At 50.0% G+C, this 18268-nt stretch overlaps 6 protein-coding genes across 6 annotated transcripts; 3 read left to right on the forward strand and 3 right to left on the reverse strand.

Moving 5' to 3' along the window:
* Positions 1 to 81: 81 nt before the first annotated feature.
* K441DRAFT_608391 (uncharacterized protein) lies at positions 82 to 6027 on the reverse strand. Its single transcript, XM_067645466.1, has 8 exons — positions 5542 to 6027; positions 2916 to 5481; positions 2635 to 2865; positions 2286 to 2570; positions 1198 to 2232; positions 780 to 1142; positions 585 to 729; positions 82 to 533 (listed from the first exon to the last, which is right to left on the reverse strand). Exons 1-8 carry the CDS (start codon positions 5913 to 5915, stop codon positions 136 to 138), a joined length of 5397 nt encoding a protein of 1798 aa, XP_067505370.1. The 5' UTR covers positions 5916 to 6027; the 3' UTR covers positions 82 to 135.
* Positions 6028 to 6184: 157 nt separating this feature from the next.
* K441DRAFT_704713 (DUF1740-domain-containing protein) lies at positions 6185 to 10064 on the forward strand. The gene is made up of 4 exons (XM_067653546.1): positions 6185 to 6320; positions 6377 to 8505; positions 8564 to 8900; positions 8995 to 10064. Exons 1-4 carry the CDS (start codon positions 6303 to 6305, stop codon positions 9916 to 9918), a joined length of 3408 nt encoding a protein of 1135 aa, XP_067505371.1. The 5' UTR covers positions 6185 to 6302; the 3' UTR covers positions 9919 to 10064.
* Positions 10065 to 10863: 799 nt separating this feature from the next.
* Positions 10864 to 11792, forward strand: K441DRAFT_676251 (uncharacterized protein; the record flags this gene model as incomplete). The annotated part of the gene is made up of 4 exons (XM_067650936.1): positions 10864 to 11022; positions 11108 to 11402; positions 11447 to 11480; positions 11636 to 11792. The coding sequence occupies 4 exons, from the start codon at positions 10864 to 10866 to the stop codon at positions 11790 to 11792; spliced, it is 645 nt and encodes a 214-aa protein (XP_067505372.1).
* A 409-nt stretch (positions 11793 to 12201) lies between these two features.
* On the reverse strand, positions 12202 to 13842 carry K441DRAFT_657858 (phosphatidylserine decarboxylase; the record flags this gene model as incomplete). The annotated part of the gene is made up of 2 exons (XM_067648250.1): positions 13607 to 13842; positions 12202 to 13559 (listed from the first exon to the last, which is right to left on the reverse strand). Coding segments are annotated over exons 1-2 (1253 nt in total), but the record flags the coding sequence as incomplete, so codon positions are not given.
* Positions 13682 to 14276, reverse strand: K441DRAFT_657861 (uncharacterized protein). Its single transcript, XM_067648251.1, has one exon. It carries the CDS (start codon positions 14205 to 14207, stop codon positions 13767 to 13769), a length of 441 nt encoding a protein of 146 aa, XP_067505374.1. The 5' UTR covers positions 14208 to 14276; the 3' UTR covers positions 13682 to 13766.
* A 99-nt stretch (positions 14277 to 14375) lies between these two features.
* On the forward strand, positions 14376 to 17582 carry K441DRAFT_633648 (uncharacterized protein). Its single transcript, XM_067646380.1, has 2 exons — positions 14376 to 14826; positions 14877 to 17582. Exons 1-2 carry the CDS (start codon positions 14572 to 14574, stop codon positions 17433 to 17435), a joined length of 2814 nt encoding a protein of 937 aa, XP_067505375.1. The 5' UTR covers positions 14376 to 14571; the 3' UTR covers positions 17436 to 17582.
* The last annotated feature ends 686 nt before the right edge of the window (positions 17583 to 18268 follow it).

The raw sequence follows: 18268 nt of genomic DNA on the forward strand, positions 1-18268 counted from the left end.
ATGGTGTGGTGGTGCGTTGTCGTGAGCTCCGTATCGCAAGAATACCTCGGAGGTTGTCACGCTAGCACTAAACGATTCATTATGTCCAACACAAGACTCTTAATACCACTATCCACAAGCCCTAAATACACGGTACTATTGTAACATCGGATCAAGGTTCTCTCCCAGTATTTCTTCTATCATGCTGATCCATTTCTGCGTTTCCCGTTCCACAACGTCATCGTCATCTTCTTGTAGCTCGCTTATAAATGGGAGCATTTCCGGCAAAAGGCCCAACCATTCCTCGCCAAGTCTCTCCGTAAGACTTTGCTCACATTTGACAGCTGCAAGCCGGGTGTGGACATCGTCTGATCTCATATACTTCAGCATCACCGCATTCATTTCCTTGTGGTGATCTGCCGATGCAGCAGAAGCAGCAAGCTCGGTAATTGTTGGTATAATGTCTTCCACTATCGCAATGCTCGACGGGTTTGTGAGCTGTTTCAAAAGTGGCCTTGAGATAGCGCTGAAGTGTGAAGGGGCTTGCCAGAAGTCTAAAAGAAGAGTCAGATCTTGTCCAAATCACTACGATTGTTTCTACTTACCATCCTGGTCATGCTCAAAGCTTTTTGAGAGCGCATGAAGGACAACCTTGCTAAGCTTAAGACCCATATCATCAGTTGGAGAGACGTTATCGAGAATTTCCGCGGCATGCTCAAGGATATAGCTCGAATAGCCCGTTACAATTGACTGCAGCGGTTAGACCTTTTGCGACTGTGGGAAGAACATAACTATCTTACCTTCAATCGATCAAAGAACGTCCCTAGAAACAGGTAAAGAGTCGTGGACCGAAGCATCTTTCCTTCCGAGTCCCTCTTGGGCAAAGCTTTCGAAGCCCACTCCACGAGTCGTGCAAAGAAGGGTCTGAAAGCTGCATCGTTGAGTTTCAATGTCATGGATATAGCTGCCTCGTCCACTAAATCCTCTAGCTGCTCAAGTTCCGAGTCTCCATACTTCTCTTCGAGGTTATCTACTACGCATTTACGACGCAAATCAAAAGCCTCAAGGAATATATTGAAGAGGACCTGGGTATTTTTTAGGATTGCGGATTTTGGTCGACTACTAATTGCTAGATTGAGCATCTTCACTAACTCGTGAATCGCCTAGACGTAGATTAGGACTCTATACAGAAGCAAATGAACAAGCATGAAAACTTACCTCGTAACCCATCTCCGCAGCTCCAGTCCAACTCCTTTCAATAGCGCTGAAGCATTCTTTGGCGTCTATCTGCTTTGCCGCAAGCTGATAGAATTGGCTTCGACTCTCATCCACATCAGGGTCAAGATCCGCAACAGCTGATCTATGGGACAATTGAAGAGCACTATCCAGATACTGACCAGAAAACATGAATGGTAGCCGTTCTACAATGGAGCAAAGGAGAGCGTAAACAGCATTGTGCAGATTGTTCTTTGGTTCTTGGGAGTCCAGGCTCTGACTCAGGTAAGTGAAGGCTTTCGGGAGCACCGCAGGCAACAACGGGATGAATTCGTCTTGAATAACATCCACCGTAGATGCAAGGCAGAGAAGAGAAATAATACGCAGCCGATCATCGCTGCTTCCCAGTGATTGCACCCCAGAGACAATCTGAGCGGCTGCCGCGATTGCTGACGGGTCTTTCTTGCCAAATCGCTCAGAAATTTGGTCGATGCAAGCTACGGCAGTATGTTTCAAGGCCGCATCTGGGGAGTGTTGGATTATTGTGCCAATCTGAGACAGGAATGCCAAAACTGCCTTCGTAGAGACATCATCGCCCTGACTAATACTTTGTACTTTGACCTCAACCGATTTCAAAGCTGTCCGCCGAACCTCGTCATTGGGATTATCGAGAAGGATCTCGGCAGACTTGATTAGATCAACAGTAGGCAAAAGATTGAGAAGACTGGATAAGACGCGGCTACAGGCATCATGTAGAACTTCGCGCCCTCTCACTTGTTGCGAAATGTGAATTATCTTCTCCATCGCTTCAGTAAAGACTATCCGTAGTTGCGCTGCATCAGAATCATGTCGAAGAACTCTGCCGAGCCGACTATGCAGATTTTGATCGTTCAGTAGTTGTGCTAGTGATGACAAGAGATTGAGAAGTGAGTTTTCAACCTGCCCAGCGTCTTTCTCGTTGAAACCGAAAAGCATATCCGAAACAGTGCGTTTCTGCTGCAAAAAATCATCAATAAGCTCGAGGTATCTCTTTGAGGCCTATATATAATTAGTATTTTACACGGAAAGGGAGGTTTATGTCTGAATATTACCTGTGCAGCAACCATGGGGTCAAACATGGTCAATAGGTCCGATACAAACTGCTGCACCCCGGCGACAGACGGATATCTATCGACAAGGAGAGCAATAATAGCGAAGAGAGAATCCTCTGGTCCTAATGTCTTTGCAAGCTGTCCAAAGAGTCCTAGTCTGCGATGCAGTGGGATGTGCTCGAACGCAGCAGTAAAACTGAGCAGTAAGTCGGCCATCCCTATGATGAAGTCCTTGTTTCGTTTTCTCAAAGAATCAGCAAGCTGGGGAACAACGCGTGCAATGGTCTATCCATTCGTCAGAAAAATTCACGCAAGATCTGAAGAGCAGTATGTAGTAGGTGAGGCATACCTGATCAATGACATGTGCAGAGTAGTCGTCGCTCTGCCGTAGAAGTGTAGAGCCCATGAATGTGAATATAGGCATGAGGTTATGCAGAACGAGCTCGGGCATCCAAGAAGCAAGGCTAGATATTAGCAAGAGGGCTGCATTTTGGACCTGCGGGTTGGTTGTATGCCGTATACAGTCGACGAGAAGATCGGCCCGAATTGCGGAAGTATCTACATTTGACTCCTTGGTTTCCTGATTTCGGTCAGTTTCATGATTCAAGAACATTCCGAAAATTTGCTTGCCTTAAGTTTATCGATGATAGATAGAAGAGATCCAATGACAAGACTTTGTAAGTACACAAGGCTTGAGCCCGATTGCATTTTGAATTGTTGTAATTCATCCAGAATATGGAATAAGCCTCTCAGCAGCTGGGGATGGTCCTCCGGTTCTGATATCTCTACTAGCTCAAGTACGAGAGTCAATCTCCGTAGGGCTTTAGCGATGTCCTTTGGATCTTGGAATTCAACACGAGCCATTTCGGAACGACTGGTCCTCCTTCTCTTAGAAGCTGGCGGTTTATCTGGCATGTGAATAGCGTTGGGAATACTCTCAATAAAAGATTCTAAAACAAACGACGGGAGTTTAATAGTACGCAACGTCTCCAAGGCGTCTGCTTGTCGAGATTGTCCGAGAGGATCAACGGAATCAGGTTCAGTGAGGGCAAGATCAAGGAGAAGAGCGGCAACGGATTGTCGCACTTCAGCCTTTAAAGAAGGCCAGATGGCCCGCAACCGTTCAAAGGCAGCATTTTGGATTGCAAGACGCCCAGAACCAACATCGCCAGCGATAATGCTTTTGAGCAGATCCACACCCTCAGAGTCTCGGGCAGAAATTAACGCCAAATGTTGCTTATCTGATTGGAGAATTTCGATGTTTTCGGCGTTGCATTGTGCAGCAATATCTGTCTCTGGCAAAGAACACCAATGGCGAACGGCGGGTAGCACCACATTGATGCGAGAGTTAGAAGCAATCTTTCCGAGGAGACTCAAGATTGAGAGAAGACGCAGGCGGACTGCAAGCAAGGGTGTAACTACGGCCTGACTGCTCAAGAACGATACTATCGATATCCGGTAAGAAGATTTTAATTCCGCATGGGCAGTCTTTGATCCTGGAAGTTTTAATCGAGTAGAGCCATCCAGTGCTGTGTGGACGACTTGGGTAATATGATCTGCATCCAGGACACATTCTTCGAGAGTAGGTATCAGAACAGACGATAATAGCTTAGAACCTTCGTCCGCAGATAGCCAATGGATCCGTAATGTCTCTTTGCCGTATAAAGAAGACATGCCCCATGCCTTATGCCTTGGAGTCTTCTCAGATACGGCAGCAGATTGGCTTAGGGCTAGAGTAAATTCGGCTGCAGATCGACGAACAGTGATTGATGGGTCTGATAACGCGCAGATGGCGTACGGGACGAGAGCTTGTAAATCTACTGTGACATTTGAATGACGAAACCATTTTGTAGCTAACTGGAGCGCAGCACTGCGTACAAGAGCTGGAAAAGTACTGCTCCACACCCGAGCTAAAAAGCTCAGGAAAAGAACGCTATTAGACGCCTCATCTTTTCTCAGTATTTGCAGAGCTGTAAATTGGTCGAGGTCAGCGTTTAGAGACACAATTTGTGTGAGTGCCCGCGCAAGGTCTTCAAAAACAGGCAACTTTGACGCAGTGAGGAAAGAAGGCTCATCCATATAAGCTGGAAGGGCTGAGAGAATTGTGTCCAGTGAGGGAGCACTCGTCCGTCCCTCATCGGTCATCTCTTCGTCCTGCTCGATTCTAATAGAAGGCAGTGCCGCAGCATTAGTAGAGCGCAAAATGGTCTTTAGCCTCATTTCAAGGGCGTCGATGTCAATTTCGTGCTCCTGTATTACTCTCTGGAGTTTGCCTCCAACGGCCGGTGATTCATTCAATCGTATTATTAAACTGCTTAGCTGGTTTCGTATCTCTGAGGCAGAAACTGAGGGATTGTCCATACGTTCAATCAGAAGAAGCAAATATTTGATAACGACAGACGCTTGCGGATCATCTAGAATGTCTGATTCGAGAATTTTCTCAATAAGAACAATATCCCGGCTCTGGCTAAGGGTCTCGAGCCTTTCGATAGCTGCAAGCGTACACCCAAGTGCAAGGCGTTCAATGCGACAATCCTGAGATAGAGCAACGATTTTACCTGCTAGTCCGTCTAGCTTCATGATGCGTTTCGCAGCGGATTTAGGCAGTTTTGCACCCTTTCTCTCTTCCGCAATCACTGCTAAGCAGACTAAACAACCATCAGTGGTCTCGTAGCTCAGGCTGGTAGCAACGGCTTCCATCAAAGCGTTCAGAACTTTATCTTCGAGATTCGACTTCGTAACGAGGACGGTTGTTATCATGTAGCAACCCAAAATTGCTTCCGGCACATCATCGAATGTCAAACACTCATTGAGAACAGGTAGGATGCGTAACAATAACTCTTCTTCTCGCTGTTGCTGTATTCCTCTCCTTCCAGAGCGCGCAGAACCAAGCATTCCATCCACGGCCTGCGTTGTTACACTCGCCCAAAATGAAAGAAGGCTTGATGATTGATGGCCAGCCCTAAGAACCTTTAAAACATATTGTTCCAGAGCAGAGAAGAAGGCGGGGGTGTTCGTGGCAGTGTACACAACGGTTTGTCGAGGTGGGTTCGCCAATGAGTTTATGTATGGATGTAGGAAGCGGAATGTTGGCGAGATCTTTGCGGGAAGGATTGAGAGCATAGTCGGAAATATTGGGCTAGAGTGATATGGGAGGAAGGTAAGGATGAGAAATTCGGTATTATATTCGTGAACTCTAGAATGAAAGCCATTTATTAGCAGGCTTCTCGGATTATTTCTCTTATAATAAACTCACCGGAACCGCCTTATCAGCCATTCTACCGCTTTCACTGCCGGCTTCAACAATAGACGTGGACCCGCAAGGGAAAGAAAGCTCTCTATAACAGAATCAAGCTCCTGGTTTTCCTTGGCCGTCATCTGGGTCCTCTCTTCGGATTTACTTTGCTCGCTGAACAAGTTTCGCGAAAAGGCGGCGAATCGAGGATCCAGCGCACATAATTCCTGGAATCCTTCATAACAGATTTGGTAGATTGAGTTGAAATTCTGCGAGGCCGCGATTTTGGACTCAAAGAGAAGGGATTTCCCATGGGCCGCTTTTTGGGCCTTTAGGTCCAACTGGTGGGTGCTCGAAGCGGCGATGGCCGCGAGCTGTTTCTGCAACGAGGTCATAACGGATCGAGGAATACGGAGCTCCAGAAAAGTATCCTATACTCCATGGGCTTCGGGAGGTCCAAAGAGAAACTTGGAACTTAATTCCGAGGTTGTAAGTTGTTCTGTACAGCTTTTCAGCGTCCATACCAGGTACGAAACCAAAAAAAATTAGTGCCGAAGTTTGTCTCGAAAAGCGGTGAAGCGGGCGGTCTAACACGGCAAAATAATGAGCTTTCTACAACATCCTGGATTCGTTTTAGCTCGTTTTAGCTTGCGAAACATTCACAATTGATACCATGCGGCACTGCTGGGAAGAACAGTGCTTCAGAAATTGAACGATACGTCTGCCATGCATAGATTACCAGCCAGAGCTTGAGGAAGACCAGAAATCAAGGCTCACCGGGGATGATGGATGACTCGAAAGCAAGCAACGCCCTCCACTGTCCTTTCTACATAACATGAATTAATCAAAGGTTCAGAAAGATCGACCGTCTGTTCCAAAGTTTGCCAGTTTCCGGCCTAAAGTCCCGCCTCTGGCGCCAAAAGCCCCGGCCTCCAAAGAAAATAATCAAGACCATCCTCATCGTGAATATAGCGAAAGGCACCGTTCTCGGCATAAGGAGCCAAGGGACCACGCGAAAGAACATGCACGCCATTCGCGGTCACGAGAAAGCAAAAGGCACAAACATCACCGAAAGCATGAGTCAGAGCCCGAGTACAAGGAGCCGCCTAAAGATGTCCCCGAATACGGGTCCATACCACCGATCGTTACCCCTTGGAATGAGGAAAAGGAGTATTTTATAATTGACAGGAAAGGAGATCCAGGCAACATTACATACGGAAGTTTACATCGCTACAATATCCCGGCTTACCGTCGTAGCGGAAACGGCTGTGTCCTTGGAGTTTCCACTAACGGAAGAATTGACAGGCATCTCACTACAGATCGAGGAATACTCATTAGTGATGGACAACATTTTGGCCGGCGTGAGAGACAGCTAACATCAAAACGCGGTCTGACAAAAGAGCCACGAACAGTACGGTTAATGAAGCCAACAGACAAAGACGCTCAGCTGGACAGCCAACAAAATTATATTTCCGTGTCGCATAGTAAGAAAAGGAAGCGTGGCTCGGAATCCCCAGATTCCTCCGATGAAAGCTATGTTGACTACCGCTCGATCGAGGGAAAGCGCAAATTAACAGATCGACCTACTGATCTAGACCTGAAGTATGCTTCAGATGACTCTATTAACGAGCCTGAGATGGGAGCTGTGCATTTCGAGGATGAGATTAGGAGGAGAAATGCACAACTTTCGCGTCAAACCAAAGATGAACCTCGCAATCTTCAAGCATGGTTAGATCTTATTGACCACCAGGAAGCTATGGTGCGGCTAGGCAACCCCAGTTCAGCACAGAAACTGAGTAGTTCCGAACGGAGAAATCTGTCGGATATCAGAATTTCCATGTATGAGCAAGCAATTCGAGAAATCGGTGCTAATAAAAATAATCGGATCCAACTCGTGCTCGGTTTGATGAACGAGGGGTCAAAATACTGGGAGTCCAAAAAATTATCTAGGAAATGGCAGGAAACTTTGAAGGAACATGCAGAAAATATCGATATTTGGACAAAGTATCTCGACTTTGCACAAACCAACTTTGTGGATTTCAAATACGAAGGTTGCCGTGCAATGTTCAGGAATTGCTTGGAAGTCCTTGCGACAGCAGCTGCCCGTGAACAGAGCGATACTGCTCAAGCGGCTATCTTAGACATTCAACTCTACGTCCTAGTTCGAATGACGACAATGATGAGAGAAGCCGGATACCAAGAGCATGCTCTAGCCACATGGCAGGCCCTTCTAGAGTACTACTTGCTTAGGCCGAGTAGTCAGACCAAGTTATGGGAAAAGCAAGAGCTTCTAAATAGCTTTGAAGAATTCTGGGAAAGTGAGGTGCCTCGCATTGGTGAACCTGATGCTGGTGGTTGGAAGCAGTTCTGCATCAACGAGGGATCCGCACCCCCACCGGCTGTCATAGAGTTTCGGCAGTCCGTCGACCCTCGCATGCTTTTCAAAGATTTCGGAGATTTAGAAATAGAACATGCTAATGCTCTGAAGTACCCTGGCCGCACTGCCGATGAAGCTGGAGAAGATGATCCTTTCCACCTTGTACTCTTCTCGGATATCAAAGAGTATATATCATTTCTACCTCAGGTTGTACCTGCTATTCCTCTGATACAAGCTTTTATTTGCTTTTGCCACCTTCCACCATTACCACATGAAAATAACAACAATCAACAACTATGGTGGCTTAACCCGTTCCTTCGTGATGAGTATCTTGGGAATAAGCCGGCTGTAGAACCAAAATCTACTTTAGAAGAGGGACGCCTTACGATAGATTCTATTTCTCACTCTTCGAGGTCTTTTGAATCTTGTCCCATCAAATATTATCAAACGACCGCCGAAAGCCTCCTCACAGTGGCATTTTCGAGAGCTCAATGCTCGATAGACGTAGATTTCATCCGTCGCGCATTACGGCATATGACACTGTCTGTAACAGACGACCGTATTGCAGAATACTTACTCGGATTTGAGTTACATTACTTTGCTCCCGAGTAAGTTTCTATTATCTCCATTTAATTTTCAGTCTACTGACCAGTCCGCGTTGCATAGAGCTCGTAAAACTGCCAAATTCTTGCTCAAGAAAAATCCATCAAGCCTACGACTTTATAATGCATATGGTTTGATCGAGGCAAAGGCTGAGAATCTGTCAGTTTCGGACCATGTTTTTTCTACTGCGCTTAGTATGAGTAAAAATCTACCTGAGAATTCTCAGCGGGATAGCATCCTTCTCTGGCACACCTGGACTTGGGATGCACTCTGGCGTAGTGACAAAGAAACGGCCATGCACCGTCTATTATGTATCGGCGAAAGCAAAATGACTGCACGGCCTGCCCCTGGTTGGCAAATATCGGATTGCACTCCAGCCGCCATCCTCAAAGCAAGAGCGGTATGTCTAGCATTTATTAACTCTATCCTATTAAATCACAAGCCATACCATGACATACTGTCGCATTTCCCGGTGATTTGCTAATGCTTCAAAGATACTCCAAGAAGGCCGTGATTCTGCGCTCTCCACTTCCCAATATACAAACGCAATTTTCTTCACGACCTGCCTAGCTCTTCTATCCTATCTGCAAACCGGTGTAGATATTACGGCTGCACTATCCATATTTCACCAGACCTCTGCGCTGTTAACAAAAAGGAACCTTTCGCGATCTATAGCTGCGGAGCTGAACCACCAAGCCCTTACCCAGCTCCTTACATACCACGTCACTCACGCGCACAGCTTCAAACCATCCCTCCTTCGCACCGAGCTTACGGAGAGCATCACACACTTCCCAAACAATACCATGCTCCTCTCCGCGTACGCCGCAAATGAGACCCGCTTCCGCATCGATGATCGCGTGCGGGCCATCATGCGCGATACGGTCCTGAAAGACGAGCGTGGCCAATTTCCCACAATTGTTGGCTGGTCTTTTGCAATCTTTGCCGAGATGATGCGAGGCGAGATAGCCGGTTCTACCGCGCACTCGATTCGTGCGACTTTTGAAAACGCGGTTGAAAGCGATAGTGTTAAGCACAGCCCCGGGCTTTGGACGTCGTATGTACTCTTTGAATTGTCTCAACCGGTGCAAGCGTCCGATGCGCAATTGAAGAGGAAGACAGTGCCAACATCCGGTGTTGAGAGGGCGAAGCAAGTGTTCTTTCGTGGCCTGACACACCTACCTTGGTGTAAGAAGTATATGATGCTGGCTTTTAGTCACTTGATAGAAGTTCTGTCATTCGAGGAACTGAGGCGGGTGTATAATGTTATGATTGAGAAGGAGCTAAGGGTGCATGTTGATTTAGAAGACGCACTCGAGAAGATCGATGCTATAAGGCGGAGAGACCAAGCGTATACGGAGAAGAGTCTCGTCGCAGGCTTAGCTCTACCAGAGGATGAGGAGTCTAGTGAGGGTGAGTGAATTGGGATAGTTTTGACATGGGAGTCCAAGATGGTTCAACTCAGGGCCACTACTAGCTACTTGCGGTCAGTCGGGTCAGATATTCACTTATCCTAGACTTCCGTCAAACTGAATTCTCATCTCATGAAAGCTATGCAGTCGTTCACGGATCACTATCACAGTGATAGAATCAAGCGACGTAGGTGCCACGAAATGCACTGTGTTTATGCTCTCATTAATGCTCGCACGGTTCATTAATAGCCAAAGCTGCATTATTAAAATGGCAAACGCAGACTGCTCTCGGGCCAAGCGCGGGGGAATAGGGCGCCTTGTTCCACGTGAGTTCACATCTCGTCTCAACCCCCGACAGCTTCTGTCTTAGCCCCAACAACGCCCTAGCTCAGCCCGCGCTCAGTCTAGACCGTGACGTCGGGTTATCAAATCCATCGCCCAATCTAAAGTCCTCCTCGTGCTGGATTTAATTTAATTGTACAGTAGCTCCATGTCAAAGCGTTGACGATTTCTAATATGGCATGCATTGGTAATGAAAGGTGTACCGCCAAAACAGCATCTTAACTGGACAAATGCAGTTAATATTGAACATATATCACAACCCTATCCATGATCAGTCTAGTAGATAACCTTCTGTGACGCTAAATGTGATCATCGCTGCACGGTAAGCTATTACAAAATCCTTCGTGCGAAGCCTACATTTCACCTACCGCCTTATTCAACTCGCGTTCCGCTCTCTTGTCTTCTGCATTATATAGCATCATGAATTCTTTCTTAATCTTCATTTGTGCTTTCGCCCCTCTGTTATCTTATATGCTTTAATTGCAATTCTTAGGAATTTGGAAAAATTTTAACTTTATATTCCCTTCTAAAACCGGCGATGCCAGGAACCGTCACAGGCATAAGCACCTAATACCAGCAATTCTAACATAATCACTGCGCCCAGCAGTCGTAATGGCTGACCTAGACCAAAACACCTGGTGCCAAATGACCGAGGATAGCGTCAACTTCACCCCCTCCCTCCAATCCAGCGGCTGCTCTCTCGGCATCCAAGCCATCGGCGGACAAAACGAATACTGGCAGATCTTCCCCGTGGCCAAGAGCTCCTTCCAAGTGCGCAGCCGGTCCGAAGGCCTGATAAACCAACTACCCGTGTGCTACTCCGCCGAACGCGAGCAAGACGCGCCCGTGCATGCAGCCGGCCGGTGGCGACGACAGCCAGAAATGGGACATCGAGCCTCGGGGCGACGGGAGCTACATGTCCGTCGACGTCAAGAACGGCTCTGGTTACCGTATGGACTGCCACCCGGGCAGCCCGCTCTTCACGAGTTCCGAGACTACGGGGACGCCTGAGCCCGCGCAGCATTGGCTGTTTTCCAGCCTGGCTGCTGTCAATGGTGGGGGCGTTTTCAACAACGATCACCGGTGCGATGAGGAGAAAGCCGGGGTTAAACTGGGCATTCTTGGGGGGGGTTTGGGGGGCTGTCGGCTTGGTAGGCGAGCCCGGAGACTTCAACATCTGCTACGACATCAACAGCTTCCTCGCTTTCTTCGAGAATAACTGGGGCGGGGTCAGTTACGACGGCAGGTTCGCTCTCCACCGCTAGCATAACTACCACATCGACTGCTATCTCTAATCCCTCGTTCGGCCTCTCATCAGGCGCTGCGGCGGGAGTAGGCGTGGCGTTTTAGTGCTTTTGGCGGGAATCCTCATCTTTATCCGTAGGCGGCGGGCCAGGCCGAAAGCGCTGCAGCCATGTGTAGTCCATGAGGCGGGCGTAGGAAAAGAGGAGGGACGGGATGAGATGGCAGAGAATTTGAAGAAGCCTGTGCATGAGATGCACGTCCCGCCGACGGAAATGGACGGGACATCGCGGCTGTAGGAGCTGGGTTATGGGGTGAAAGGATACAATTAGGGATTGGCGAAGAGCAGGATGGTGAAAAGGCATGTTCTCCTCCTGTTTTGGAAATAACAGCGAGAGCGATGGAGGGTCAAGTACTCCGTCCCTAGTGAGGGGTGTAGCTATCACCTCGCCATCACGTCTCTAAGGCGGAGCGCCGGAAAAGGACCTCATATCGTCATGGTGATGACTACCAATACCGTTTTGCTCAACCCCAAATCTTTGGAATAACTTCATGCTTCCGTCTCGCCGCTCTGGGTTGTAGTCACTTTCTAGCCCGAAGGTGATATGCGAGTATAGGAAAGACAAAAATATAAGCATAACTGGAATCTAATGGAGTAGTAGAAAGATCGAATCCTCGAGCTGCAATGCTAAGTTCATTTAAATAGGTGAGTATTAGTAAACCTGCAAATTCTAGCCTCTACAGAATCTCTTGTGGTGAACACAAATCACACCGACTCAAAATCACATTCGAGTGTCCTGCCAATGCGACTTCGTATGTTCATGGTCCTTGCCAGAAAGCGGAGCTAGTCAGCTATATATACACATTTTATCAGCCGTCCCGTGCGACATATGGGTATCTCTACACATAGTACATCCTCTCCCACTAACTACTCACTCGTCCACCCGCCCAATGCCTGTCCAACCCTAACCCTCTGCCCCTGGCTAATCGTCCACCTCCAACCCCCCCTCCTCGGGCCCTCCACATACCCCTCATCAAAGCTCGGCCGCCGTCCCTTCGGCGCCTCAAAAACAAGCACGATCGTGCTCCCCAGCTGAAACCCCCCCATCTCCTCCCCGCGTTTCAGCGCATGACCCCCAAGCAACCGACTCGCGCCCTCATACGTCGCCTCCGCAAACCCCGAATGCGGTTCCCCGCGCGCCGCCGCCTCCTCCGCCGCCCTATCGGCCGCGGTGTCGGTCGTCAACGAGTTCGTGCGCAGCTCGCGATCGAAGTTGATCTTAATGGACCCGACGTTCGTCGCGCCGACGGGCGTGCACGAGAAGAAGCCCCAGCGCCAGCGGCCGAGCAGGACGACGCGCTCGTTGAGTGTGAAGAGGCCTGGCAGCGTGCGCTGCAGGTACGGCGACACGCTGTACAGCTCGCCGGCGAAGTGGCGCCGGCTCTCGACGACCCACGAAACCGGTGAGTGGAAGCGGTGGTAGTCGCCGGGGGCAAGGTAGATGACGCAGTAGTAGAGCGCTGTGGGCGTCTTCGTGTGCGAGGGGGCCCACCAGGGGCGGGAGGCCTCGCTGAGGGCGAGGTCGGCGCGCACTTCGGCTTCGGAGGACGCGGCGGGGGCGGTCGATTGGTCGGTTGGCATTTCGGTCGGTATTCCGTCCTTGGGAGAGGGCCCGGAGAACAGATTCGGGAGGGTGTAGGAGATGCCGTTTACTTTGGCGAACTCCTCATCTGCGCGGATGATTTCTTCGTCGCCGATGCGGTCGCGGCTTGCGCTGGGTTGGGGGGAGTTGGGGGACGAGCTGATGTTTGATGTCGGAGTGGGAGCTCCCGGGCTTTTGGGCCTGACGGAGCCAAGCAGGGCGTCGAGGCTGTAGGTGACGCCCTTCACTTGTTCAACTTCTCCATGTTCAATGGTCCCGAACTGTATAATTCTGCCGTCCGCGGGGGATAACAAGGCGTTTGGATTGGGGTCTAAGGGTCGGGCACCAGGTTTTAGGGTGCGGTAAAAGAAGGAGGCAAGGTTTGGGTAGGCGTGGAGATCAGGCTGTGAGACTTCGGATAGGCTATAATATATTAGATGAAATATAGGTCGGCGAATCGATAAATCTACTTAACACCGAATATCCAAGAATAGAGCTTGAAACCTGGCACGCGAAGGTAATAAGGTATTTCCAACTCATTAAAACGTCCCCATAACCTTGATAGAGCCTTCAATGGCAACGTTGACATGNTCTGAACTTGCCTAACAGCATCGTCTGGTCAATTAACGGTCAGTATCGTGTGTGGGATGGTATATACCATGGACCACTAGGCCGTATCCTCTCTCGCTTCTTCGGCTTGCCTCCGGGTTCTGAATTGCTTCCAGATCCACTGCTCTCCTCTTCTTGTCTCCTCTGTTCTCGTTGTTGTACCCGGTAAAACTGTAAAAGCCCTAGGAAGCCAATTCCCAGTCCGATCGGGATAGGCTTCCATTCAATCCTTGTGTTTCTAAGAGCTTCACCTAATCTCGACCGAAAGGATTCCTTTCTGTGTTGCTGTTGTTGCTTTTCGAATAGATGCCTCGATGATGTAAAGTTTTTCGAAGGTTGTGATATACGTAGAGTGGCATGCNGACCAGTGCTTCGTCGGTATTGTGCAAGGGCGTCGGTACGAAGAGGGCGAACTCTGGCTGGAACGGAAAGATAAACTCGACGTGAGCAGGCCGTAGACATGGCTAGGGCATTACAAGAACAGTATATCAATATTGTACAGGGGATTGAAGATGAGAGCGTTATTTCTTGCTATGACGCCAATCTCAAGCGATTGCCAAGATATCGACATGGGGGTGGGTCGAGCTTATGCCAGATTGTGTGTGCCGACGAGAACGCAACGTGTGCATACTCGATCATAAAGTTATCCCCCTTGCCAACACCACCTCACGACTACCTCACCACTCTCCCCTCGGCCATCGCACCTTCATGGCTCACTGATTGCCATGGCCTCCATCGCTCTCTTCACTCTTTGTTAGCCTTCTCTTCACAAAAACAACTTCCTTCACAGTCTCTCATTAATTTATCACTTTCTCCGCCCATCAACATGGACGAAGCGGGCGATCCGCAACCATCTGAGCAGGTCCTCATCGACCTCAAGGTCCTGTCCCCGTCGACCGAGGTCAATGGCGACCTCTTCTTCGCAAAGATTCCGGCAGTAACCACTGTTGGTGAGCTCAAAATCAAGATTCGGGATGAGTTAGCTACGCGGCCCGCCGTTGAGCGCATGCGATTAATCTATAGAGGCCGGGTAATGGCCAAAGACACAGACAGCATGTTTGACGTCTTTGGTAGAGACAATGTATATATCTCTCGGACCTCCTATATCATCTATGCTAATCATCCGAGCAGATCCAGCGGTCTACCGAGCAAAGCTTGCATCTCGTGCTTCGTGAATTCGGGCACTCAACCCATCCCAACACCAGCACCTCGTCAACGCCTGCACCTCGGAACTCAGCAACTCCTGCGCCTCGGTCATCAACTGCACCTCCAAATCCATTCCGAACCGGCCCTCCTTCGCCGGCAGCAGGAACGTCAGTACCGCCGCAAACAAACCCTTTCCGAGCTCCACCACAGGCACGGCCAAACTCGACACCCCATCTCCCGCACATACATCAAAATCCCTTCCCACATGCCCCGCAATTCCCGCCACAAGGATTTCCATTTGCGATGAACCCAGAACAGGGTGCTCCGCATCTGCACCTTCCTCCAGAGTTCAACAACATCTTACAGCAGCAATTTGCACAAGCCGCACAGGTGCACGCTGCGCATGCTCACAACGGAGCTCACCGACATATGCATCCGCCACAGGGTCAACAGAATGGAGTACCCGAAGGAGGGACTGGCAATGGTACAGGAGAAACTGCCGCGCGAAACGCATTCCAGGAGTTAGTGGCCCAGCAGCAGCAACAAAGAGCTGCTGCAGGTTCGCGAGGTGTCGGAACAAATGGAGAGAGAAGATCGCCTAGCGAGAATAGAGATCAGGCTTCTGGCGAGTCTAGAGGACAGCCAGGATTACAGCGGGGATTGGGCAACCTTCCTCCAAACTCTTCTAGCACGATTAGGCATGAAGGAATTGGTCCGAACGGCGAGCGCTGGACTATGACTATTAACAACACCAACGTTACGCTTCCTGAACAGCGAGCTGGCGTTCCGCAGCCGCAGAACATCCACCGTTTGTTCCCCTATCCTCCTAACTTCCAGGCTCCTTTCGGTCGAACTGGAACGCCACCAGTGGGCACTCCATCACCATCCATTTTCAACAATGGAGCCGCTAGACCAGCCCATGTGACAACTCACATGATTGACCGGGAATTAGTTCGAATACGGACAAGCTTACAGGGAGCCCAGCGAGAGATGGAGAATGTTAGGATGCTTGTACAGGGACCTTCAGGCGAGATCACAGCAGACGGTGCAACTACCGGAACATCACCGCCTACTTGGCGCCACGACCAAATCCGACGACATGTGGACAATCTAATGCAAAATCTCGAACAACTGCAAACAGGCCTGAATTCTTTAGTGGCCGATCCCGATTTAGCCCGCAACAGAGATGTGGTCTCATTACAAATGTTGAACAATAGCCTAAGAACACAGGCCGGAGGTCTTCTCGAGAGCATTGACCGTCTGCGCCCTGGGAATACGGTAACTGCAACTACGAACGGCACAACTTCATCAAACAATACATCAACTACAGGGACAACCAGTGAGGGTGCAACAGGGGGGACGCGTACACAAGCACAACAGCAAGCACAACAGCAAGCACAACAGCAAGCAACGAGGAGCACACCAAGCACGCGAACATCGAATGCACCTAGCCCCGAATTCTTCATTCTCTCCGGGCCTCAGGGTCCTGTTGGCGTTCTCTTCGACGAACGAGGCGCTTACACCACAGCCCCTTTCGCTCCTACCATCTCTTTCGACGCCTTCAACCAGCAGTTTGTCGCAAACCGCCAAATTCTCGCCGCGCTCGGCCAGCAGATGGCGCAACACCACCAACAGCCCTTCGCCCCGCCTCTGCACCCCAACCAGCCACACCAGGCCCAGAACGCCAACCCGGCTCCCGGTGCCGCACCAGCTGCCCCAGGCGCCGCAGTCCAACCGGGCCAACCCGCCGCGCAAGCGCAAGCACAAGCCCCAGTGCAGCCACAGAACGACCGCATGGTCGTCGCCGCCGGCCACCTCTGGCTGCTCTTCAAGCTCCTCTGCTTCATCTACCTCTTCGCCGGCGGCAGCGGCTGGCGCAGACCGATCATGATGTGCGTCGCAGGCGCGGTCGTCTATCTCGCACAGCTGGGCCTGTTTGAGAACCAGTTCGAGCGGCTGCGCAGGCATTTCGAGGCGCTGTTGCCACTGCCGGAGAGGGAGCGGCAGCCGCCGAATCCGCAGCAGGCTAATGGGCAGGGTGGTGGTGCTGGGCGGAGCGGTGCTGGGCAGGGAGCGGACGCTGCCAGGATGCCGACGCCGGAGGAGGCAGCGAGGCGGCTCGTGAGAGAGCGGGATGATCGCGAGAGAGGGTGGCTGAGGGAGAGGGTGAGGGTTGCGGAGCGCGCGGTGGCGCTTTTTGTGGCGAGTTTGTGGCCCGGGTTGGGGGAGAGGATGGTCCAGGCAAGAGAGGATAGGATCAGGGCTGAGAGGGAGGAGGAGAGGAGAATGGTGGAGGAGGATCAGGCGAGGGTGGAGGGGGAGAGGGAGGCAAGTGAGCAGGAAGAAAAGGATAAGGAGAAAGTTGAGGTGGAGCAAAATGCGGAAGGTGAATCAAGTGGCGGCAAAGGAAAGGGGAAAGAAAAGGTTGAGTTGCCTAAGGCAGAGACAGAGGCGGAGGCTTCAGGCTCTGGTTCTGGTTCTGGTTCTGGTTCTGGGTCTGGGTCTGGGTCCAGCGCGCCTTCTGGTCTGGCTTCTGCAGATTGAGCTCACTATTTTGGATAATGATGGTCACAGTGCTGCGTTGTTTACGGCAGAGTAATTCTATCTAGTGGGGTTGGAGGATACAGCATTGTGACCTGTTTCCGCAGTGCATATGTACGATAGTCACGTCCAGTTGAAAAAATTACCGCCTCTTTGAATAACGACGAAGTCTCCAAGAACCTGTGAGGTGCATAACAAATTGGATTCTTTCCTTACGCCATTTCGTCTTCACGTTGCGCGGATAGATAGGTACTGCTATTCCCTCCGAAGCCCTTGTTCCTCTTAAATTCCAGTGTGCAGAAAATAGTCGTCTCCTGAGACGAATCGTGGTGCAATTCAAGCTGATAACGTAAACGGAAGCGCCCACAGTAACATCCCCCCCTGCGTTACCGGACACCCCTCGTAACCGGACAAACCATAGGTACTCTGCGGGAAGACCACTACAACAATTCAACCCAACCTAGTCTTGATAGCGCATATACATGCAAATATTATTACGCCATTTCTTATCTCATTTCTTTCCTTTATTACGAGATTCTTGGTGCCTCCGTTGTAGTTTACGCGATCTCGCGCACATGCACTCTGAAGCCTCAAACTCTGCAAGCCACGTACGCTATGAATTTAGGGATCTATACTTTCGCAGACCTTCTATAATATGAATATCAACTTAATCAAACTTCTGGCACGTCTACTAGCCCTTATAACAATGTGCGCTCTTATGGGAAGCATTTTAATGATTTACGCCACAGGGAGAAGGTACCTCTTCTTGGCACTCGGACATTGATAAGCCACACAGCCACAGCTGTGGCGAGACGCTCTACAATGATACCTAGTCT

Source organism: Cenococcum geophilum, assembly GCF_001692895.1.
Source record: "Cenococcum geophilum 1.58 unplaced genomic scaffold K441scaffold_15, whole genome shotgun sequence".
NCBI classification, from domain to species: domain Eukaryota; kingdom Fungi; phylum Ascomycota; class Dothideomycetes; order Gloniales; family Gloniaceae; genus Cenococcum; species Cenococcum geophilum.